The sequence below is a fragment of the Phyllobates terribilis genome, unplaced genomic scaffold (assembly GCF_046119375.1).
Source record: "Phyllobates terribilis strain yellow unplaced genomic scaffold, ASM4611937v1 Scaffold_14__1_contigs__length_39327217, whole genome shotgun sequence".
NCBI lineage: Eukaryota > Metazoa > Chordata > Amphibia > Anura > Dendrobatidae > Phyllobates > Phyllobates terribilis.
The window spans coordinates 15,231,954-15,258,191 of record NW_027362774.1 but is presented as its reverse complement, the minus strand read 5'-3'; the positions used below and the strand labels follow the sequence as shown (position 1 = coordinate 15,258,191).

Here is a 26,238-nt window from a genome sequence, read left to right as displayed (position 1 = left end):
ATCAAGCGCTACAAAGAAACTGACTCACATGAGGACCGCCCCAGGAAAGGAAGACCAAGAGTCACCTCTGCTTCTGAGGATAAGTTTATCCGAGTCACCAGCCTCAGAAATTGCAGGATAACAGCAGCTCAGATTAGAGACCAGGTCAATGCCACACAGAGTTCTAGCAGCAGACACATCTCTTCAACAACTGTTAAGAGGAGACTTTGTGCAGCAGGCCTTCATAGTAAAATAGCTGCTAGGAAACCACTGCTAAGGACAGGCAACAAGCAGAAGAGACTTGTTTGGGCTAAAGAACACAAGGAATGGACATTAGACCAGTGGAAATCTGTGCTTTGGTCTGATGAGTCCAAATTTGAGATCTTTGCTTCCAACCACCGTGTCTTTGTGCGACGCAGAAAAGGTGAACGGATGGTCTCTACATGCCTGGTTCCCACCGTGAAGCATGGAGGAGGAGGTGTGATGGTGTGGGGGGGCTTTGCTGGTGACACTGTTGGGGATTTATTCAAAATTGAAGGCATACTGAACCAGCATAGCTACCACAGCATCTTACAGCGGCATGCTATTCCATCCGGTTTGCGTTTAGTTGGACCATCATTTATTTTTCAACAGGACAATGACCCCAAACACATCTCCAGGCTGTGTAAGGGCTATTTGACCAAGAAGGAGAGTGATGGGGTGCTACGCCAGATGACCTGGCCTCCACAGTCACCAGACCTGAACCCAATCGAGATGGTTTGGGGTGAGCTGGACTGCAGACTGAAGGCAAAAGGGCCAACAAGTGCTAAGCATCTCTGGGAACTCCTTCAAGATTGTTGGAAGACCATTTCCGGTGACTACCTCTTGAAGCTCATCAAGAGAATGCCAAGAGTGCGCAAAGCAGTCATCAAAGCAAAAGGTGGCTACTGTGAAGAACCTAGAATATAAGACATATTTTCAGTTGTTTCACACTTTTTTGTTAAGTATATAATTCCACATGTGGTAATTCATAGTTTTGATGCCTTCAGTGTGAATGTACAATTTTCATAGTCATGAAAATACATAAAAATCTTTAAATGAGAAAGTGTGTCCAAACTTTTGGTCTGTACTGTACACCGCACAGTACCACTTCTCCTGTCCTATATATATACACTGCACAGTACCACTTCTCCTGCCCTGTATATATACACTGCACAGTACCCCTCCTCCTGTCCTGTATATATACACTGCACAGTAACACTCCTCCTGTCCTGTATATATACACTGCACAGTACCACTCCTCCTGTATATATACACTGCACAGTACCACTCCTCCTGTCCTGTATATATACATTGCACAGTACCACTCCTCCTGTCCTGTATATATACACTGCACAGTACCACTCCTCCTGTCCTGTATATATACACTGCACAGTACCACTCCTCCTGTCCTGTATATATACACTGCACAGTACCACTCCTCCTGTCCTGTATATATACACTGTACAGTACCACTCCTCCTGTCCTGTATATATACACTGCACAGTACCACTCCTCCTGTCCTGTATATATACACTGCACAGTACCACTCCTCCTGTCCTGTATATATACACCGCACAGTACCACTTCTCCTGTCCTGTATATATACACTGCACAGTACCACTTCTCCTGTCCTGTATATATACACTGCACAGTACCACTCCTCCTGTCCTGTATATATACACTGCACAGTACCACTTCTCCTGTCCTGTATATATAAACTGCACAGTACCACTTCTCCTGTCCTGTATATATACACTGCACAGTACCACTTCTCCTGTCCTGTATATATACACTGCACAGTACCACTCCTCCTGTCCTGTATATATACACTGCACAGCACCACTTCTCCTGTCCTGTATATATACACTGCACAGTACCACTCCTCCTGTCCTGTATATATACACTGCACAGTACCACTCCTCCTGTCCTGTATATATACACTGCACATTACCACTCCTCCTGTCCTGTATATATACACTGCACAGCACCACTTCTCCTGTCCTGTATATATACACTGCACAGTACCACTCCTCCTGTCCTGTATATATACACTGCACAGTACCACTCCTCCTGTCCTGTATATATACACTGCACAGTACCACTCCTCCTGTCCTGTATATATACACACTGCACAGTACCACTCCTCCTGTCCTGTATATATACACTGCACAGTACCACTTCTCCTGTCCTGTATATATACACTGCACAGTACCACTTCTCCTGTCCTGTATATATACACTGCACAGTACCACTCCTCCTGTCCTGTATATATACACTGCACAGCACCACTTCTCCTGTCCTGTATATATACACTGCACAGCACCACTTCTCCTGTCCTGTATATATAAACTGCACAGCACCACTCCTCCTGTCCTGTATATATACACTGCACAGTACCCCTCCTCCTGTCCTGTATATATACACTGCACAGTACCACTCCTCCTGTCCTGTATATATACACTGCACAGTACCACTCCTCCTGTCCTGTATATATACACACTGCACAGTACCACTCCTCCTGTCCTGTATATATACACTGCACAGTACCACTTCTCCTGTCCTGTATATATACACTGCACAGTACCACTTCTCCTGTCCTGTATATATACACTGCACAGTACCACTCCTCCTGTCCTGTATATATACACTGCACAGCACCACTTCTCCTGTCCTGTATATATACACTGCACAGCACCACTTCTCCTGTCCTGTATATATACACTGCACAGCACCACTTCTCCTGTCCTGTATATATGCACTGCACAGTACCACTCCTCCTGTTCTGTATATATACACTGCACAGTACCACTCCTCCTGTTCTGTATATATACACTGCACAGTACCACTCATCCTGTTCTGTATATATACACTGCACAGTACCACTCCTCCTGTTCTGTATATATACACTGCACAGTACCACTCCTCCTGTCCTGTATATATACACTGCACAGTACCACTCCTCCTGTCCTGTATATATACACACTGCACAGTACCACTCCTCCTGTCCTGTATATATACACTGCACAGTACCACTTCTCCTGTCCTGTATATATACACTGCACAGTACCACTTCTCCTGTCCTGTATATATACACTGCACAGCACCACTCCTCCTGTCCTGTATATATACACTGCACAGTACCACTTCTCCTGTCCTGTATATATACACTGCACAGTACCACTTCTCCTGTCCTGTATATATACACTGCACAGCACCACTTCTCCTGTCCTGTATATATACACTGCACAGTACCACTCCTCCTGTCCTGTATATATACACTGCAGGTCTTTTTTTTATTGATAGAATAAGTACAGTACATGACAGAACAATAATACATTACAGGACACCGAACATAAGAACAAAACAAGACGACAAATCACAGAAAATAAATCCCCCCAGGAATATATACATATACAAGAAATAAACATTATAAAACCCCCGGCCCAGCTTCATTCATACTACTATATACAACCCCACACAACGCTCACACCGTCCTATATACACATAAAACACCGTCCTATATACAAGATTATATACAATAAAACACTAAACCTAATATAACGTATATACAACCGGACACTAACACTAACCTACTGGTCCCACTGCCTGACCTTACAGTCACCCCCTTACCGCACCTCATTCACACCACAGAAAACCAAAAATAACAATATATACAATAGTGACATGAACAATTTTAAACTTTTTTTTTTTTTTGTAATTTTTTAATATATATATAAAACACAGACCTACACTAACTATCCCGCCACCCCTGATCCAGCTCTGGCCACAAAGTTCAGGATTACTCCGAGCTAGGATCAGGCCCCAAAGTTTTTCCCCAGGCGGGGCCTGGACCAGGCCAGATCAGTCCTCTTATCACCGCCGATGAAGAACCCCCCCAAATCCCCCACCCAACCTAACTAAAAACCCCTATTATACATTATATACAATATAAACAGAACACAACCTACACACTCACCATCCAAGGCTCAAGTTCGATGCCAGCAAACCTTCTATCCAGGAGACAGAAATACGAAACAAAAATCTAGGGTGGAAAGACATCAGCCCACCACCAGGATATAGGAGTACTACCGGACTAAGGCACCCTGAAGGAAAAGCCCCTCCAGAGACGGGCCGCCCTCCGGGCACCCAGTCTTTCATACTCCAGAGAACGTACCTTCACCAGGTCACCTAGGATGTTCCTACAGACTTCATCTACATGGAGGATTTTACTCTGCGTCGAGACTAAAACTCGTGCGTTCCACGTGAAATACCTCACCACTGCGCTGACTATGAATAAAGTGTCTCGGTCCCTTCTCCCAAGGTCTCCGAACGCTCCATAGGCCCACCCGGCGTAGGACAGAGTAGCCAGCCGCGGCCAACCAATGGAAGCCCCCACCCTGTTGTACACCTCTGTATTAAAGGGACAATGAAGCAGGAAGTGCTCCATGCTTTCCAGCACGTTAGCACAAGCCTCACGGGGGCAATTCCTGTCCTCGGAGCTCCTGAACTTCAAATTGTCCCTCACACACAGCTTACCATGGAAGCAGCGCCAAGTCAAGTCCCAGTACTTCTCGGGGATCCTGCTAGAATTTAACAAACTCAACCCAACCTCCAGATCCCGACTTGGGCAGTCTTTGAGGGCCAATGGACTCTGAAAATGAGAAAGCAAGACCCTTATATCGAGGAGTTTCCTCGGGAGGGACCTCAACTCCCACATTCCCAGACCCCACCGGCGGATCATTTTCAGAACCGGGGTAACATAAGCCGGGAGATGCCCGTGTGGTGTGCGAAGATCCTTCAATCTTCCCCCTGTCTCCCATTCCTGGAAGAAAGGCTGAAACCATCCCTTGCAGGAGAATACCCACGGAGGAGCCCTCTCTTTCCAGAGGTTTGCCACGTTCACTTTCAAGAAGGTGTTCACTAGGAACACCACGGGGTTCACCATATTCAAACCCCCTAGTCTCCTCGTGCGGTAAGTGACCTCCCGCTTGACTAGGTTCAGTCTGTTCCCCCATAACATCTGGAAGAACAGACTGTAGACCCGTGTCCAGAGAGGCTCTGGCAAGACACAGACGCTGCCCAGGTAGATTAGCAAGGGGAGCAGGAAAGCTTTGCACAGGCCAACCCTTTCCCTCAGGGTCAAAGACCAACCCCTCCATTGGTCCACTCTTTGGGTGACACCTTTGATTCTGCCTTCCCAGTTTTTCGTGGGGTAATCACCCTGGCCGAATTCGATGCCCAGGACTTTGGCATGTTCTTGGGGTTCGGGGAGGGTGTCCGGAAGATCAAACCCGGGATCTCCGCCTCCCAGCCAGAGACTCTCACACTTATCCTGGTTGACCTTGGACCCGGATGCCTCCGAGTAGCGTTCCACTTCTGACATCACCACCACTGCCTCCTCTTGCGAAGAAACAAAGACGGTGACATCGTCCGCGTAGGCCACCACCCTCAGGATAGCCTCCGGCGCCGCCCCGCCCATCCGCACCCCCGCCAGCGGTCCACAATCGATCCTTCTGAGGAAGGGATCGATCGCAAACGCGTAAAGCAAAGGGCTAAGAGGACAGCCCTGACGGACACCGGATCCTACCCCGAAAGGTCGTCCAATCCACCCATTCACCAGAGGGAAAGTCTCAGCCCCTGCATACAAGGTCTTAAGCCAGTCCACAAACCGTCCAGGCAGACCATACCTCAAAAGAGTGGACCAGAGGTACTCGTGGTTAACCCGATCAAAGGCTTTTGCCTGATCCAGGGTCAGCAAGAACCCCTTCCAGAGGCCCACCCTGCCTTGCTCCACGGCCTCTCGGACACCTAGAACAGCACTAAAAGTGCTACGGCCAGGAACGCAACAGTGCTGAACCTCCGAAAGGAGCCGGGGTGCAAACTTCACCAGCCTGTTGAAAAGTATCTTAGCCAAAATCTTCCTGTCCACATTGAGAAGTGCTATGGGACGCCAGTTCTCAATGCGTGACGGATCCTTACCCTTTGACAAGATGATCAAAGCTGACCTCCTTAATGATCTCGGCAGAGTGCCCGAGGAGAGACACTCGTTAAACACCTGAGTCAAGAGGGGGACCCAAGAGTCCCTAAAGGTCCTAAAGAACTCGGATGTTAAGCCATCCGGACCTGGCGACTTTTTGGGCCTAAGCCCATCGATCGCCAGTCTCACTTCCTCTTCTTTGATCGCTTCTGCCAAATCGCCCAGCGAGAGGTCAGCCCCTGGCTCAGGAACGGATTCAGCCAGGAAAGCCGACATCCCGTCACGATCAAGCTCCCTCCTTCCCAAGAGGTGCGAGTAGTAGGAACTGACGACCTCCAAGATCCCTGATCTGGACCTTCTAAGGGACCCCGTACTGTCACTATCTTACTATTCACTGACATCTTACAGTTTCTGTAAGGGTCGGGCGAGCAGTACTTCCCGTAGTCCCTCTCGAAAACCAAAGATGCGTGCCTATCGTACTGACACCTCTTCAGCAAGGACTTCACTCTGGAGATCTCCTCGCGGCTACCTCCAGTCGAGACAAGATGCTCGAGTTTCCTCCTCAGGCTCTGATACAGGCGATCCCTGTTCAGGCTTCTGAGGTTCGAGAGCTGCCGGAAGAATCTCGCCACCCGATGTTTGAACATCTCCCACCACTCTGACTTAGTGTTACTTAGGCCCAGCAATGGTACCTGGCTCTGAAAGAATTCCTCAAAAGACCGTCTCACAGCTTCTTCCTCAAGGAGTGACGAATTCAGCTTCCAATAGCCTCTTCCCATCCGAGGAGTCTCTGTAACGTTCAGAGAAAACATAATCAAACAGTGATCGGAGAACCCCACCTCCACAACCGACAACGGTGAAGAGACGGCCTCCTCCTTCAAATAAAACCTGTCTAGCCTAGACCTGCACTGACTACCTCTAAAAAAGGTGAATCCCGTGTCGCCCGGGTTGTGCCGGATGTGGACATCCACCAGGCGAGCCTCACTCACTATCCTGTTTAACGCGACGCAGTCATAAGCCAGCCGGTCTCCGGAACCTCCTCTATCACAGGATCTCGTGACATTGTTGAAATCCCCTCCGAAGACCACCTGCCGACTCGAAAATAAAAAAGGTTTGATCTTCAGGAAGAGACATTTGCGGTCCCACTTGGACTGGGAACCATAGATGTTAATGAGCCAAAGCTCTTGTCCCCCCATGGAGACATCTAGGATCAAGCATCTCCCCATTTCTAATTCGATCACTCGTCTGCATTCAACCGCTGCGGTCTTAAAAAGGACCGCCACCCCGCTATACGGCTCAGCCGCAAGAGACCAGTAGGAGGGCCCATGCCTCCACTCCCGCCTTGCTTTATGCAAGGTTGATATATCGGTCAACCTGGTCTCCTGCAAAAACAAAATGTCGGCGTCAAGTTGGCCGAGAAAATGAAAGGCCGTGTACCTTGCCGCATCTGACTTTATGCTGCAAACATTAATAGTTGCCAGCGTCAACGGGGTGGGTGCCGCCATCATGATTGATTGAATTAGATAGCCTTTTTCTTCCCACCACTGACAGTCCCAACCTCTTCCTCCGATAATGACGGATTTTTAGTGCGCTTAAGACAAACAGACTCGTCCATTCTCTCCTTACATACATTCTTGCCCTCGTCTGGTGGTCCTGGGTTAGTCGTCCCCCTAGAGGGCTTTGTATTTGCCCCCCGAGAGGAAGACCCAGCCATCTCCTGAGCCCCAACCACCTTGTCCGCAACCTCCGGCCCCGGGTCCCCACTTCTCCCCTCCAGAGGGAGGTCCTGGAGAGCCCCGAACCGGTTGGAGAGATCCAACAGAGGGGGGGCGGCTGAACCCTCCAATGGCGCTTGGATCACGGCCAGAGAGTCAGAGGGGTCGCACTCCAAAGAGGCAGCTCGAGACCTGGTCCCCCTCCTACCTCTGGCCGTTTTTCTGTTACCCTTTTTCTTTTTCTGTGACCACTCCCCCTCTCCCTCATCTAGACTGTCACCAGAAGAGGGTTCCTGGGAAGACGTGGCGTCCTCTCGCTCTTCCCTTTCAAGTCTCTTGACTTCCTCGCTCAATTCACTGTCTTTAGGATCCTCAGCTGCAAGTGAAGTACCTGGGTCAGAGTTTAGGGACATTACTCCCTGCCCCCTGTCCCCACGGCGCTTCTCCTGCCGCCTGATGGTGTATGGCGGCAGCTTGCTCCTCACCGGATCCCTGCCTACTGGTCCCTTCACCGGCAAGATTAGTTCCAGCTTTCGCCTGTCCCGCACTCGCCGCTTTCAGGACCGCATTGGCGAAGGAACGCGGACAGCGACTGAACGGGTGACCGAGGTCACCACACAAGTTACACCTAATCCTGCGACAGGCAGCAGCAAGATGACCGAGGTCCCCACACAGTGCGCATTTCTGGGTGGTACACTGCGCACTGAAGTGTGTGGGACTACCGCACCTGTGACAGACCTTAGGCTGCCCCCGGTAGAAAATCAAGATCCTATCCCTCCCCAAAAAGGTTGAGGAGGGGATATGGGTAACAGTGTTTCCCGAAACCTTCAATCTCACCATGAAGGTCCAGGCCCCTGACCAGATACCATGGTCATCCAGATTCTTTTCGGGAATATTGGTGACCTCTCCGTATCGACTCACCCAGGTGGTAATGTCCATACAGGAAAGCGACTCGTTACTAGTCAAAACGGTCACTTTCCTGACTGAATCTTGGCGGGTTATTGCCAGGGGAAAGAGACCATGCCATTCGGGGCGACTCCGAGCCAGCTCATGGCGAGACCAGAAAAGCTCAAGGCCCTCCGGTCTCACGAAGCTGACATCGAAGTAGGAGGTCCCGTAGGGATGGATCAAGGCAAAGATGTCATATGCCGCAAAGCCCATCCCCAGCAGGAGCTCAACCACCTTCGACCTATCAGGACAGGCATCCTTGCTTACCCACTGGAGACGGACCACGTTCCTACGGTTACTCCTCTGCCCCGTTGTCGGCAGAGACCAGACAGTCTCTGCCCCTCTATCTCGGAAGGCTGAAAGACCATGTCTCTCTATCCAGAAAGACAGATCAACCTCCCTCCCCTCTACAGTGATGGAGCTCTCCCCTCTCCTCAGGGCGTCCAGGAGCTGCTGTTGCAAGTCACCATCCCCAGGGCCACCAGACGAGGGCGCACTACTACCCCCAGCACTGACAGCTCCTGAATAGCTTTGGGCTGAAGCCCCCGCCAATGCTGGGGGGGCAGCGGGACCAGCGCCTACTTCCCCCCCACCAACACCAGTGCTGCTCCCACCATTCACTCCAGTACTATTCACACCGTTCGCAGGACCATTACTCCCATCGTTCACTCCACTACTACTCACACCATTCTCAGGATCATTACTCCCACCATTCATTACACCACTACCCCCAACATTTGCTACACCACAACTCCCACCATTCCCACAACTCCCAGCATTCATTCCACCACTACCCCCACCATTTGCTACATCATCATTCACTGCACCACTACCCCCACTATTTGCTACATCATCATTCACTGCACCACTACCCCCATCATTTGCTGCATCATCATTCACTGTACCACTAATTCCACCATTCCTACTACTCTCATCATCTGCTCCACCATTACTCTCACCATCTGCTCCACCATTACTCCCATCATTCACTGCACCACTATTTCCATTCCCTTTACTTGTCACCCCATTACCTCTGCTGTTCTCTGCACCTTCCACAGTCACCTCCATTCCTTCCTCCCTTGTGTCTGGTGTCTCTGCACTCACACCTGCTGAGCCGGGGGAGGGGAGCACTCCCAGAGACTCCTTTCCCTGCAGCACCACACCCGTTTCCCTTTGGTTGCTGCTGGCTTTCTGCAGGTCGTCTCCTGGAGCGCCCCGCCCCCCTACTGCAGCAATTTGGTCCTTGTTCTGGCCAGATTGTTTTCTCGGCACCTCTGCCCACCCTGCACCCACAGACTTTGGGGTCTTAGTGTCCTTTTTGGGCGCTGGGGCACACTGCCCCCCTGGCGCAGCAGTGTGCCCAGTGTTCCTCACAGGTGTTTTTTTCACATCCTTCCCTGCCCCCCCAGCCCCGGTGATAACCGACTTAGCCGCAGAGGGCAGTGTGGGAAACTCCACAGAACTTCCTATGTCCGGCGCTGTGAGTACCTCCACAGCCTCGCCCCCTGCACTGTTCCCCGCACAGATGGCAGCATCGCCGGACGTCCTTCTCCTCTCCCCACCTTGCCTCTGCCTCGAGCCCACTGCAGAGCCCGTGCCTTTAGGTTTGGTGGGGTTTAAACAGAAGGTGGCAGGCGCAAAATCAGACATTGGTACATACTTATAACTCACCACCTCCTGTGCAGCTCCTCCGGTCTTCCTCTTCCTCCTCTTGGTCTCCTCCACTGGTTTGTCCTCACCGAAGGAAAACCGCGTCATGTCCACTGGAGACTCCAGCAGTCGGATCTCCCTCAGCAGTCCTCCTTCCTCCTCCTCCCCCGACACTCCAGCCTCTGCTGTCGGAGTCCTCTGCCCTGCAGGGAGACCACTTGAGCTCCGGCTCTGCCCCTCACTGGCTCCAGCAACTGAGACTCCAGTCACCTCTTCATCCTCCTCTTCACTAAGGACGCCGGCTGGCGGTTCTCCTGAGGTGTTTAACCCCTTCATTTCTGAGAACCGCAGCTGGTTCTTAAACCTCTCCAGGAAGGGACCTGCGCTTTTCTCAATCCCTTCCCGGAGGAGCACTAACCTGACCACCTCGTCTCTGAGGGCTTTAAACCTCTGGGAGGTCGCGGGTCTTTCCTTGTTGGACGCCCGGGTGTTCAGGACCCGGGCCTCCCTCAGCTCCTCTTTCAGCTGGGTTAGTGCTTTGCCGGCGTCCTCGTACTCTCGCAACGTGGCGACCACTCGGGAGGAGAAGGAACTTGTGGACTCGCTGGAGCTCATCTCCCCCCAGGATCTTGCTGGGCTCTTGTTCCTGGGGCCTGGGGTGCCCCGGTCTCCCTCTCTGGGCTGGCGGTGAACAGTCTCGGGGTTGGAGCAGGTGGATGTATTCTTCCTCACCCTTCCCGATCTCCTCACTCCCTCCTGGGCCGGTTGTTGAGGCTCCTTCTACCCCGCCGGCATAGACCGGGGGATAGGAGGCTGGGAAGCCATGCCGGCCTCCCAGTAGGCCTGCCTCTCCCTGGGGAGAAGAGAGGCAGACGACGACCCTCCTCCTGGAAGTGCTTGAGCTCAGGAGGCAGGTGCTACTCTCAGCACCACTCCTCCTGTCCTGTATATATACACTGCACAGTACCACTCCTCCTGTATATATACACTGCACAGTACCACTTCTCCTGTCCTGTATATATACACTGCACAGTACCACTTCTCCTGTCCTGTATATATACACTGCACAGCACCACTTCTCCTGTCCTGTATATATACACTGCACAGCACCACTTCTCCTGTCCTGTATATATACACTGCACAGCACCACTTCTCCTGTCCTGTATATATACACTGCACAGTACCACTCCTCCTGTCCTGTATATATACACTGCACAGTACCACTCCTCCTGTCCTGTATATATACACCGCACAGTACCACTCCTCCTGTATATATACACTGCACAGTACCACTCCTCCTGTATATATACACTGCACAGTACCACTTCTCCTGTCCTGTATATATACACTGCACAGTACCACTTCTCCTGTCCTGTATATATACACTGCACAGCACCACTTCTCCTGTCCTGTGTATATACACTGCACAGCACCACTTCTCCTGTCCTGTATATATACACTACACAGTACCACTCCTCCTGTCCTGTATATATACACTGCACAGTACCACTTCTCCTGTCCTGTATATATACACTGCACAGCACCACTTCTCCTGTCCTGTATATATACACTGCACAGTACCACTCCTCCTGTCCTGTATATATACACTGCACAGTACCACTCCTCCTGTCCTGTATATATACACCGCACAGTACCACTCCTCCTGTATATATACACTGCACAGTACCACTTCTCCTGTCCTGTATATATACACTGCACAGTACCACTCCTCCTGTCCTGTATATATACACTGCACAGTACCACTTCTCCTGTCCTGTATATATACACTGCACAGCACCACTTCTCCTGTCCTGTATATATACACTGCACAGTACCACTCCTCCTGTCCTGTATATATACACTGCACAGCACCACTTCTCCTGTCCTGTATATATACACTGCACGGTACCACTCCTCCTGCCCTGTATATATACACTGCACAGTACCACTCCTCCTGCCCTGTATATATACACTGCACAGCACCACTCCTCCTGTCCTGTATATATACACTGCACAGTACCACTCCTCCTGTCCTGTATATATACACTGCACAGTACCACTGCTCCTGTCCTGTATATATACACTGCACAGTACCACTCCTCCTGTCCTGTATATATACACTGCACAGCACCACTCCTCCTGTCCTGTATATATACACTGCACAGTACCACTCCTCCTGTCCTGTATATATACACTGCACAGTACCACTGCTCCTGTCCTGTATATATACACTGCACAGTACCACTCCTCCTGTCCTGTGTATATACACTGCACAGCACCACTCCTCCTGTCCTGTATATATACACTGCACAGTACCACTCCTCCTGTCCTGTATATATACACTGCACAGTACCACTCCTCCTGTCCTGTATATATACACTGCACAGTACCACTCCTCCTGTCCTGTATATATACACTGCACAGCACCACTTCTCCTGTATATATACACTGTACAGTACCACTCCTCCTGTATATATACACTGTACAGTACCACTCCTCCTGTCCTGTATATATACACTGCACAGCACCACTTCTCTTGTCCTGTATATATACACTGCACAGTATCACTCCTCCTGTCCTGTATATATACACTGCACAGTACCACTCCTCCTGTCCTGTATATATACACTGCACAGTACCACTCCTCCTGTCCTGTATATATACACTGCACAGTACCACTCCTCCTGTCCTGTATATATACACTGCACAGTACCACTCCTCCTGTCCTGTATATATACACTGCACAGCACCACTTCTCCTGTATATATACACTGTACAGTACCACTCCTCCTGTATATATACACTGTACAGTACCACTCCTCCTGTCCTGTATATATACACTGCACAGCACCACTTCTCTTGTCCTGTATATATACACTGCACAGTACCACTCCTCCTGTCCTGTATATATACACTGCACAGTACCACTCCTCCTGTCCTGTATATATACACTGCACAGTACCACTCCTCCTGTCCTGTATATATACACTGCACAGTACCACTCCTCCTGTCCTGTATATATACACTGCACAGCACCACTCCTCCTGTCCTGTATATATACACTGCACAGTACCACTCCTCCTGTCCTGTATATATACACTGCACAGTACCACTCCTCCTGTCCTGTATATATACACTGCACAGTACCACTCCTCCTGTCCTGTATATATACACTGCACAGTACCACTCCTCCTGTCCTGTATATATACACTGCACAGTACCACTCCTCCTGTCCTGTATATATACACTGCACAGCACCACTCCTCCTGTCCTGTATATATACACTGCACAGTACCACTCCTCCTGTCCTGTATATATACACTGCACAGTACCACTCCTCCTGTCCTGTATATATACACTGCACAGCACCACTTCTCTTGTACGTGTTTTGTTCAAACCAAGTCTAAGAGCGCTGGTAGCGCTCAAGCGTGTCTGGTGATGAGGCCCCCAAGTTCCCCCCTCACATCTTAGATTCTTAGCATGCATTTCTTCATCTTTTTGTAAAATATTTCTAACTTTTTAGCAACACAACTAGCCAAGAATAATATACCATATATATATAATGGAATATTCATTTAACATAAATACAAAACCCTCTGAATAACCAATGAATAATCATAGAATCATTTAAAATATTTATTTAATAGATTTTTTTTTAAAATACAAATCTAAATAAAAATACACATCAATTAGAAAACAGACTCAGGGATATATAATAAATACGCAGATGAATTAACTGTGGGGCATAAATCAATAGGAATCAGATAGAAGGCAAATCCAGACTATGTGTTGAAGTGCATAGTGCAATAAATACGTATAGCAGCAGCTTGAAATATAAATAAGTAAATCACAGTGGATATATATATAAATTAGAGTGCTAAACTAAATATTTAATATGACTAAATAAACATCTAGAATAAATACCATATAATTAGGCCCCACGACCTCCAACGCCGTTTCGCCAGATGGCTTTCTCAAGGAGTATAAGTATATGAATTCGGATCCTTCCAACCTCTCATGAATATTAATATTGAGCAGAATTAATTTCGGCCCATTGGTTCGGCCACCACAACAGTCACGGTCTCATGTGGCCCCTTGGGAAAATGAATCTCTTCCTCACTCTATTATGTATAGTGCTGTACACAAGGGAAAATGTGCAAGGAGCGCACAACGCGGCGATACCTGTCTTTTTCCATCTACAGATGTGCACCAGATGACCTGTGTATTACTCACATGACCTATCACATGATCTATCAAAGGGGATCACATGACAGGTCACATGATACATCGGGTACCTGGGGGGAATGCCTTTTAAACTGCCCGGGGCCCTGGCTACTCTTAATCCACCCCTGATTGTACATATTCCTCTTCCCCAAGTAAAGTCCCAGTTATGGTTAAGAACCTCGTGTCCTCTGAATTTTTTGTTGCCCTGGTTCCAGAAGAGAAATGCCTGGAGACAGACGCGACCAGATGGTCCGAAGTTAGTGAAGAGCACCACATACACAGCATCACATGAGAGGAGGACACACATTGTCTGTAGGGTGTCAGAGTGAGCAGGGGCCACAGCTCGCCCACGACTACCTCGCTGGGGCACCTTACACTAGCACATGCAGAAGTGTGGCCCTTGTCATGGCGACCAAATTCCCTGAGTCCAGAAGTCCCGTCACTTGGACACCATTCACACTCACCTGGCATTACTGAGGCCTTTCAACGGGATGAGGAACAGCACTGCAGTAGTGCCAGCCATGGACAATTGGCTAACATGCCCCGGGGCACGACAACTCCAACAGACAATAGCCCCTTGAAAATCCGGCTCTGACCCCTCCTGGGTCTTTGGGCACACCTCAGAGGTGGTGTTAGGCCACATCTTTTGGGTCTCCCAGAAGTATGACCTTAGGCTCCATTGATTGCACAGTGAGTTCTCCACAGCCAAGTAACTTTCCACAAGGCTCACGAGGTCATCTGCATTCTTGGCCAACCCAGCTTTGAACAGATTTATGTTAGTGAGTGAATAAATCGGTCCATCACCACTCTTTCTACCATCTCTGATGGAGAGCAGGTCTCAGGCTGCAGCCAATTTTGCACCAGATGTAACAGGTCGAACATCTGGGAGGCTTGTTCTTTAAGTAGCACCAGAGGTCCTCCTGTAAGGTGTGCAGGGTGGTAGTCATGGTCGAGGGGCTGCTGTTCTCCCACACCCTGTCACCCCACAAATAGTTTGTTGGTTTCTTGCTGATCCTGCTCCTGCTGAATATTAGCCTGGACCAGTTGCTTAAAGGGAATCTGTCACCCCCTGGGACCTATCAGACCGCTAATATGGGTATACAGGTTATAGAAATGTAAATCTATGCTAACCTGTATGGCCCATATTAGCGATCTCGTGGCTGTGAAAATACTTTTTATAAAATCCTTTTTACTAGGTTTGGCATCTGGGGGACGCAAAGAAATGCACACCTATCTGCTTAATTTAAATATCCCCCCTCCCCTGCCCGCCCCTGCACATCACAGGGCCCTGTGCAATGCGCCTATAGCTTAAGGCCCCTTTTTTTTTTTTCTCCCTGCCCGATTTTACTGATCTGCTCGAGTGTGCAGGCGCCGGGAGTCACTGTGACTTCCGCTCTGGTGACTTCCGGCATGCACAACAATGAGGTGTGGTCCCCACTTTCTCAAAGATAGCAGGATGCTGGGAGGAAGTGGGGACCAAACCTTATTGTTGCGAATGCCGGAGGTTACTGGAGCGGAAGTCACAGTGACTTCCGGCGCATGCGCACTAGAGCAGACGGTAAAATAGGGCAGGGAGGAAAAAAAAAGTGCTTTAAGCTATAGGAGCATTGCGCATGCGTGGGCTGCGCAGCCGTAGACTGCGGGGGGGGGGGGGGAATATTTAAATTAAGCAATCAGGCGGGCATTTCTTGGCGTGCACTGGATGCCAAGCCTAGAAATAAGAATTTTATAAAAAGATATATCTCTGCAATCAGACCGCTAATATGGGACATACAGGTGAGTATAGATTCACATTTCTATAACCTGTGTGCCCATATTATCAGTCTGATAGGTCCTAAGGGGGTGACAGATTCCCTTTAACAAGCTCCTCCATGCTTTCAGACTGTGTTTTCAATGCTGTAACTGTAATGTATGCCACACCCGAGTAGTAGGGCCAGGAGGCACTATTAGGCCCAGACGTGGGTGCTGAGCGGTGGTATGGCTCTTCTGCGGTGTTGTGCAGTTTGGGGTGTCACGGTGCTCCTACCTGGTTCCCGGTGCCCCAGACCCGTTCACAGGGTACAGCTAGAGGATTTAGAGGTAGGAAGAAGGCAGAACCACTCTGCTCAGCTTCCCCCAGCTGACACTGACTAAGAACAGCTAGCCTGGTTATATATATTTTTTTCTATTATCGATTCTGTATATTTCAGGTGCTTACAGGTAGAAGACATCATGAAGGGAGAAGCAGAATATTACCAAACCTCTTTACAGCTGCCCCGTTCCTCAGAAGATTGCCTGTACCTGAATGTGTTTACTCCGGCCGACAGAGACAAGGAATCTAAGTTACCTGTAAGTATCTGCAGTGTTTACTTCTCCTAATGCCTGGAGGGTCCTCATAGGTGTCTGCGCCCTGTTGGGAATCTTATTATGTTGTAAGTTTGTTCTTAATTTCATGTTGTTTCATTCTTTGTATTTCAATAATTTTTATTGAATTTTTAAGATAAATATGGGGGGGGTGGAAAAGAGGGAGCAAAAAAATAAGGAATAAGGGGAAAAATATTTATTAAGAGGGAATAAGGAGAAATAAGGAAAATAGGGAAGGAAAAAAAGGGAAAACTTGGTCGAGATAATTGCAGTTAATGTGATACAAAATATCAGAACAGCAATAATAAATATTTGTAAATAAGCACAAATAGTATAATATCAATATCACAAACAAGAGCACAGATTGTAAGGTAGGACAAAGTATTCTGAAATTACACTAAGTAACTAGAGGAAAAGCTCGATCCCAGCAATCCTATTTTTTGAGTATTTCTTGTATTTCTTGTTTACTATAGCTTGTCTCAGTCTTTGTACAACCCCTGGCAAAAATTATGGAATCACCGGGCTCGGAGGATGTTCATTCAGTTGTTTAATGTTGTTGAAAAAAAGCAGATCACAGACATGGCACAAAACTAAAGCCATTTCAAATGGCAACTTTAAGAAACACTAAAAGAAATCAAGATTAAAAATGTGGTACTCAATAAGGGTAATTTTTTTCAAACCAAGGAGAGGGAAAAAATGATGGAATCACTCAATTCTGAGGAAAAAATTATGGAATCACCCTGTAAATTTTCATTTCCAAAATTAACACATACATCAAATTAGATCTGCTCGTTAGTCTGCATCTAAAAAGGAGTGATCACACCTTGGAAAGCTGTTGCACCAAGTGGACTGTCATGAATCATGGCTCCAACACGAGAGATGTCAATTTAAACAAAGGAGAGGATTAACAAACTCTTAAAAGAAGGTAAAGCATCATGCAATGTTGCAAAGGATGTTGGTTGTTCACAGTCAGCTGTGTCTAAAATCTGGACCAAATACAAACTACATGGGAAGGTTTTTAAAGGCAAACATACTGGTAGACCAAGGAAGACATCAAAGCGCCAAGACCAGAAACTTAAATCAATGTCTCCAAAACAGGAAATGCACAACAAAACAAGTGAGTAATGAATGGGAGGAAACTGGAGTCAATGTCTGTGACTGAACTGTAAGAAACCGCCTAAAGGAAATGGGATTTGCATACAGAAAAGCTAAACATAAGCCATCATTAACACCTAAACAGAAAAAAACAAAGTTACAATGGGCTAAGGAAAAGCAATCGTGGACTGTGGATGACTGGATGAAAGTCATATTCAGTGATGAATCGCGAATCTGCATTGGGCAAGGTGATGATGCTGGAACTTTTGTTTGGTGCCGTTCCAATGAGATTTATAAAGATGACTGCATGAAGAGAACATGCAAATTTCCACAGTCATTGATGATATGGGGCTGCATGTCAGGTAAAGGCACTGGGGAGATGGCTGTCATTACATCTTCAATAAATGCCCAAGTTTACATTGATATTTTGGACAGTTTTCTTATCCCATCAATTGAAAGGATGTTTGGGGATGATGACATCATTTTTCAAGATGATAATGCATCCTGCCATAGAGCAAAAACTGTGAAAATATTCCTTGAAAGAAGACACATAAGGTCAATGTCATGGCCTGCAAATAGTCCGGATCTCAATCCAACTGAAAATCTTTTGTGGAAGTTGAAGAAAATGGTCCATGACAAGGCTCCAACCTGCAAAGCTGATCTGGCAACAGCAATCAGAGAAAGTTGGAGCCAGATTGATGAAGAGTACTGTTTGTCACTCATTAAGTCCATGCCTCAGAGACTGCAAGCTGTTATTAAAGCAGAGGTGGTGCAACAAAATACTAGTGATGTATTGGAGTGTTCTTTAGTGTGTTTGTTTTTCATGATTCCATAATTTTTTCCTCAGAATTGAGTGATTCCATAACTTTTTCCCTCTGCTTGGTCTGAAAAAAATTACCCTTACTGAGTACCACATTGTTAATCTTGATTTCCTTTAGTGTTTCTTAAAGCCCTGAAGTTGCCATTTGAAATGACTTTAGTTTTGTGCCATGTCTGTGATCTGCTTTTTTTCAACAACATAAAACAACTGAATGAACATCCTCCGAGCCCGGTGATTCCAGAATTTTTGTCAGGAGTTGTAGCTGCTAAGTATTTGTGTCTTTTTGTGCTTTTTCCTTAGTTTCCTACTTTTTTTATTAGTTACATGTCTCTGACACCTGTAACATGAAGTGTGTGAGCGATATCTGCTGCACCATATAACACTATATGCAGTTTTCTTTGAAGGTTACCAGCGGAGCCCTGGAAGAATAATGACTTTTCCCATAAATGTTATTCTGTTCCCCTTCCCCCTAGGTCATGGCTTTTATACATGGTGGTGGGCTGCTGTTCGGGCACGCTGGCATATTTGATGGCTCCGCACTTAGTGCCTATGAGAACACAGTGGTTGTGTCCCTACAGTACAGGCTGGGGATCCTGGGGTTCTTCAGGTAAAGATATTCACAGTCCTCCACAATTTATATCCTCCTTTATTCATCATTTACCATCAATACAGGATCAGTAATGTAAGTAATGTAATGTATGTACACAGTGACTGCACCAGCAGAATAGTGAGTGCAGCTCTGGGGTATAATACAGGAGGTAACTCAGGATCAGTAATGTAATGTATGTACACAGTGACTGCACCAGCAGAATAGTGAGTGCAGCTCTGGAGTATAATACAGGAGGTAACTCAGGATCAGTAATGTAATGTATGTACACAGTGACTGCACCAGCAGAATAGTGAGTGCAGCTCTGGGGTATAATACAGGATGTAACTCAGGATCAGTAATGTAATGTATGTACACAGTGACTGCACCAGCAGAATAGTGAGTGCAGGTCTGGAGTATACTACAGGATGTAACTCAGGATCAGTAATGTAATGAATGTACACAGTGGCTGCTCCAGCAGAATAGTGAGCGCAGCTCTGGAGTATAATACAGGAGGTAACTCAGGATCAGTAATGTAATGAATGTACACAGTGGCTGCTCCAGCAGAATAGTGAGCGCAGCTCTGGAGTATAATACAGGAGGTAACTCAGGATCAGTAATGTAATGAATGTACACAGTGGCTGCTCCAGCAGAATAGTGAGTGCAGCTCTGGGGTATAATACAGGATGTAACTCAGGATCAGTAATGTAATGTATGTACACAGTGACTGCACCAGCAGAATAGTGAGTGCAGCTCTGGAGTATAATACAGGATGTAACTCAGGATCAGTAATGTAATGAATGTACACAGTGGCTGCTCCAGCAGAATAGTGAGCGCAGCTCTGGAGTATAATACAGGAGGTAACTCAGGATCAGTAATGTAATATATGTACACAGTGACTGTACCAGCAGAATAGTGAGTGCAGCTCTGGAGTATAATACAGGAGGTAACTCAGGATCAGTAATGTAATGTATGTACACAGTGACTGCACCAGCAGAATAGTGAGTGCAGCTCTGGAGTATAATACAGGAGGTAACTCAGGATCAGTAATGTAATGTATGTACACAGTGACTGCCCCAGCAGAATAGTGAGTGCAGCTCTGGAGTATAATACAGGATGTAACTCAGGATCAGTAATGTAATGTTTGTGCACAGTGACTGCACCAGCAGAATAGTGAGTGCAGCTCTGGAGTATAATACAGGAGGTAACTCAGGATCAGTAATGTAATGTATGTACACAGTGACTGCAGCAGCAGAATAGAGAGTGCAGCTCTGGAGTATAATACAGGAGGTAACTCAGGATCAGTAATGCATGTACACAGTGACTGCACCAGCAGAATAGTGAGTGCAGCTCTGGAGTATAATACAGGAGGTAACTCAGGATCAGTAATGTAATGTATATACACAGTGACTGCACCAGCAGAATAGTGAATGCAGCTCTGGAGTATAATACAGGATGTAACTCAGGATCAGTAATGTAATGTATGTACACAGTGACTGCACCAGCAGAATAGTGAGTGCAGCTCTGGGGTATAATACAGGAGGTAACTCAGGATCAGTAATGTAATGTATATACACAGTGACTGCACCAGCAGAATAGTGAGTGCAGCTCTGGAGTATAATACAGGATGTAACTCAGGATCAGTAATGTAATGTATGTACACAATGACTGCACCAGCAGAATAGTGAGTCCAGCTCTGGAGTATAATGCAGGAGGTAACTCAGGATCAGTAATGTAATGTATGTACACAGTGACTGCACCAGCAGAATAGTGAGTGCAGCTCTGGAGTATAATACAGGAGGTAACTCAGGATCAGTAATGTAATGTATGTACACAGTGACTGCACCAGCAGATAGTGAGTGCAGCTCTGGAGTATAATACAGGAGGTAACTCAGGATCAGTAATGTAATGTATGTACACAGTGACTGCACCAGCAGAATAGTGAGTGCAGCTCTGGAGTATAATACAGGAGGTAACTCAGGATCAGTAATGTAATGTATGTACACAGTGGCTGCTCCAGCAGAATAGTGAGCGCAGCTCTGGAGTATAATACAGGAGGTAACTCAGGATCAGTAATGTAATGAATGTACACAGTGGCTGCTCCAGCAGAATAGTGAGCGCAGCTCTGGAGTATAATACAGGAGGTAACTCAGGATCAGTAATGTAATGAATGTACACAGTGGCTGCTCCAGCAGAATAGTGAGTGCAGCTCTGGGGTATAATACAGGATGTAACTCAGGATCAGTAATGTAATGTATGTACACAGTGACTGCACCAGCAGAATAGTGAGTGCAGCTCTGGGGTATAATACAGGAGGTAACTCAGGATCAGTAATGTAATGTATGTACACAGTGACTGCACCAGCAGAATAGTGAGTGCAGCTCTGGAGTATAATACAGGAGGTAACTCAGGATCAGTAATGTAATGTATGTACACAGTGACTGCACCAGCAGAATAGTGAGTGCAGCTCTGGGGTATAATACAGGATGTAACTCAGGATCAGTAATGTAATGTATGTACACAGTGACTGCACCAGCAGAATAGTGAGTGCAGGTCTGGAGTATACTACAGGATGTAACTCAGGATCAGTAATGTAATGAATGTACACAGTGGCTGCTCCAGCAGAATAGTGAGCGCAGCTCTGGAGTATAATACAGGAGGTAACTCAGGATCAGTAATGTAATGAATGTACACAGTGGCTGCTCCAGCAGAATAGTGAGCGCAGCTCTGGAGTATAATACAGGAGGTAACTCAGGATCAGTAATGTAATGAATGTACACAGTGGCTGCTCCAGCAGAATAGTGAGTGCAGCTCTGGGGTATAATACAGGATGTAACTCAGGATCAGTAATGTAATGTATGTACACAGTGACTGCACCAGCAGAATAGTGAGTGCAGCTCTGGAGTATAATACAGGATGTAACTCAGGATCAGTAATGTAATGAATGTACACAGTGGCTGCTCCAGCAGAATAGTGAGCGCAGCTCTGGAGTATAATACAGGAGGTAACTCAGGATCAGTAATGTAATATATGTACACAGTGACTGTACCAGCAGAATAGTGAGTGCAGCTCTGGAGTATAATACAGGAGGTAACTCAGGATCAGTAATGTAATGTATGTACACAGTGACTGCACCAGCAGATAGTGAGTGCAGCTCTGGAGTATAATACAGGAGGTAACTCAGGATCAGTAATGTAATGTATGTACACAGTGACTGCACCAGCAGAATAGTGAGTGCAGCTCTGGAGTATAATACAGGAGGTAACTCAGGATCAGTAATGTAATGTATGTACACAGTGACTGCCCCAGCAGAATAGTGAGTGCAGCTCTGGAGTATAATACAGGATGTAACTCAGGATCAGTAATGTAATGTTTGTGCACAGTGACTGCACCAGCAGAATAGTGAGTGCAGCTCTGGAGTATAATACAGGAGGTAACTCAGGATCAGTAATGTAATGTATGTACACGGTGACTGCAGCAGCAGAATAGAGAGTGCAGCTCTGGAGTATAATACAGGAGGTAACTCAGGATCAGTAATGCATGTACACAGTGACTGCACCAGCAGAATAGTGAGTGCAGCTCTGGAGTATAATACAGGAGGTAACTCAGGATCAGTAATGTAATGTATATACACAGTGACTGCACCAGCAGAATAGTGAATGCAGCTCTGGAGTATAATACAGGATGTAACTCAGGATCAGTAATGTAATGTATGTACACAGTGACTGCACCAGCAGAATAGTGAGTGCAGCTCTGGGGTATAATACAGGAGGTAACTCAGGATCAGTAATGCAATGTATATACACAGTGACTGCACCAGCAGAATAGTGAGTGCAGCTCTGGAGTATAATACAGGATGTAACTCAGGATCAGTAATGTAATGTATGTACACAATGACTGCACCAGCAGAATAGTGAGTCCAGCTCTGGAGTATAATGCAGGAGGTAACTCAGGATCAGTAATGTAATGTATGTACACAGTGACTGCACCAGCAGAATAGTGAGTGCAGCTCTGGAGTATAATACAGGATGTAACTCAGGATCAGTAATGTAATGTATATACACAGTGACTGCACCAGCAGAATAGTGAGTGCAGCTCTGGGGTATAATACAGGAGGTAACTCAGGATCAGTAATGTAATGTATATACACAGTGACTGCACCAGCAGAATAGTGAGTGCAGCTCTGGAGTATAATACAGGATGTAACTCAGGATTAGTAATGTAATGTATATACACAGTGACTGCACCAGCAGAATAGTGAGTGCAGCTCTGGGGTATAATACAGGAGGTAACTCAGGATCAGTAATGTAATGTATATACACAGTGACTGCACCAGCAGAATAGTGAGTGCAGCTCTGGAGTATAATACAGGATGTAACTCAGGATCAGTAATGTAATGTATGTACACAGTGACTGCACCAGCAGAATAGTGAGTGCAGCTCTGGAGTATAATACAGGATGTAACTCAGGGTCAGTATTGTAATGTATGTACACAGTGACTGCACTAGCAGAATAGTGAATGCAGCTCTGGAGTATAATACAGGATGTAACTCAGGATCAGTAATGTAATGTATGTACACAGTGACTGCAGCAGCAGAATAATGAGAGCAGCTCTAGAGCATAATACAGGATGTAACTCAGGATTAGTAATGTAATGTATGTACACAGTGACTGCACCAGCAGAATAGTGAGTGCAGCTCTGGGGTATAATACAGGAGGTAACTCAGGATCAGTAATGTAATGTATACACACAGTGACTGCACCAGCTGAATAGTGAGTGCAGCACTGGAGTATAATACAGGATGTAACTCAGGATCAGTAATGTAATGTATGTATACAGTGACTGCACCAGCAGAATAGTGAGTGCAGCTCTGGAGTATAATACAGGATGTGACTCAGGATCAGTAATGTAATGTATGTATACAGCGACTGCACCAGCAGAATAGTGAGTGCAGCTCTGGAGTATAATACAGGATGTAACTCAGGATCAGTAATGTATGTACACAGTGACTGCACCAGCAGAATAGTGAGTGCAGCTCTAGAGTATAATACAGGAGGTAACTCAGGATCAGTAATGTATGTACACAGTGACTGCACCAGCAGAATAGTGAGTGCAGCTCTGGAGTATAATACAGGAGGTAACTCAGGATCAGTAATGTAATGTATGTACACAGTGACTGCACCAGCAGAATAGTGAGTGCAGCTCTGGGGTATAATACAGGAGGTAACTCAGGATCAGTAATGTAATGTATATACACAGTGACTGCACCAGCAGAATGGTGAGTGCAGCACTGGAGTATAATACAGGATGTAACTCAGGATCAGTAATGTAATGTATGTATACAGTGACTGCACCAGCAGAATAGTGAGTGCAGCTCTGGAGTATAATACAGGATGTGACTCAGGATCAGTAATGTAATGTATGTATACAGCGACTGCACCAGCAGAATAGTGAGTGCAGCTCTGGAGTATAATACAGGATGTAACTCAGGATCAGTAATGTATGTACACAGTGACTGCACCAGCAGAATAGCGAGTGCAGCTCTGGAGTATAATACAGGAGGAAACTCAGGATCAGTAATGTAATGTATGTACACAGTGACTGCACCAGCAGAATAGTGAGTGCACCTCTGGAGTATAATACAGGATGTAACTCAGGATCAGTAATGTAATGTATGTACACAATTACTGCACCAGCAGAATAGTGAGTCCAGCTCTGGAGTATAATGCAGGAGGTAACTCAGGATCAGTAATGTAATGTATGTACACAGTGACTGCACCAGCAGAATAGTGAGTGCAGCTCTGGAGTATAATACAGGATGTAACTCAGGATCAGTAATGTAATGTACAGTCATGGCCAAAAGTTTTGAGAATGACACCAAAATTATATTTTCACATGATCTGCTGGCCTCTGGTTTTTATTAGTGTTTGTCTGATGTTTATATCACATACAGAAATATAATTGCAATCATATTATGAGTACCAATAGGTTATATTGACAGTTAGAATGAGTTAATGCAGCAAGTCAATATTTGCAGTGTTGCCCCTTCTTCTTCAAGACCTCTGTAATTCTCCCTGGCATGCTCTCAATCAACTTTTGGACCAAATCCTGACTGATAGCAGTCCATTCTTGCATAATCAATGCTTGCATTTTGCCAGAATTTGTTGGTTTTTGTTTGTCCTCCCGTCTCTTGATGATTGACCACAAGTTCTCAATGGGATTAAGATCTGGGGAGTTTCCAGGCCATGGACCCAAAATCTCTATGTTTTGTTCCATGAGCCATTTAGTTATCACCTTTGCTTTATGGCAAGGTGCTCCATCATGCTGGAAAAGGCATTGTTGGGCGCCAAACTGCTCTTGGACGGTTGGGAGAAGTTGCTCTTGAAGGACATTCTGGTACCATTCTTTATTCATGGCTGTGTTTTTAGGCAAGACTGTGAGTGAGCCGATTCCCTTGGCTGAGAAGCAACCCCACACATGAATGGTTTCAGGATGCTTTACAGTTGGCATGAGACAAGACTGGTGGTAGCGCTCACCTCTTCTTCTCCGAATAAGCTGTTTTCCAGATGTCCCAAACAATCGAAAAGGGGATTCATCAGAGAAAATGACTTTGCCCCAGTCCTCAGCAGTCCACTCCCTGTACCTTTTGCAGAATATCAGTCGGTCCCTGATGTTTTTTCTGGAGAGAAGTGGCTTCTTTGCTGCCCTCCTTGAAACCAGCCCTTGCTCAAAGCGTCTTCGCCTCACAGTGCGTGCAGAAGCACTCACACCAGCCTGCTGCCATTCCTGAGCAAGCTCGGCACTGCTGGTAGTCCGATCCCGCAGCTGAAACAGTTTTAAGATACGGTCCTGGCGCTTGCTGGTCTTTCTTGGGCGCCC

At 46.7% G+C, this 26,238-nt stretch overlaps 1 protein-coding gene across 1 annotated transcript in view; it reads left to right on the top strand.

Annotated features, from left to right (window-relative positions):
- Positions 1 to 26,238, top strand: part of LOC141175774 (fatty acyl-CoA hydrolase precursor, medium chain-like) — a 151,980-nt gene that overhangs the window by 80,081 nt on the left and 45,661 nt on the right. The window contains exons 4-5 of the mRNA XM_073659708.1: positions 16,704 to 16,842; positions 19,246 to 19,379. Coding sequence (XP_073515809.1) covers positions 16,704 to 16,842; positions 19,246 to 19,379 — 273 coding nt within the window. The remainder of the gene's footprint in view (positions 1 to 16,703; positions 16,843 to 19,245; positions 19,380 to 26,238) is intronic.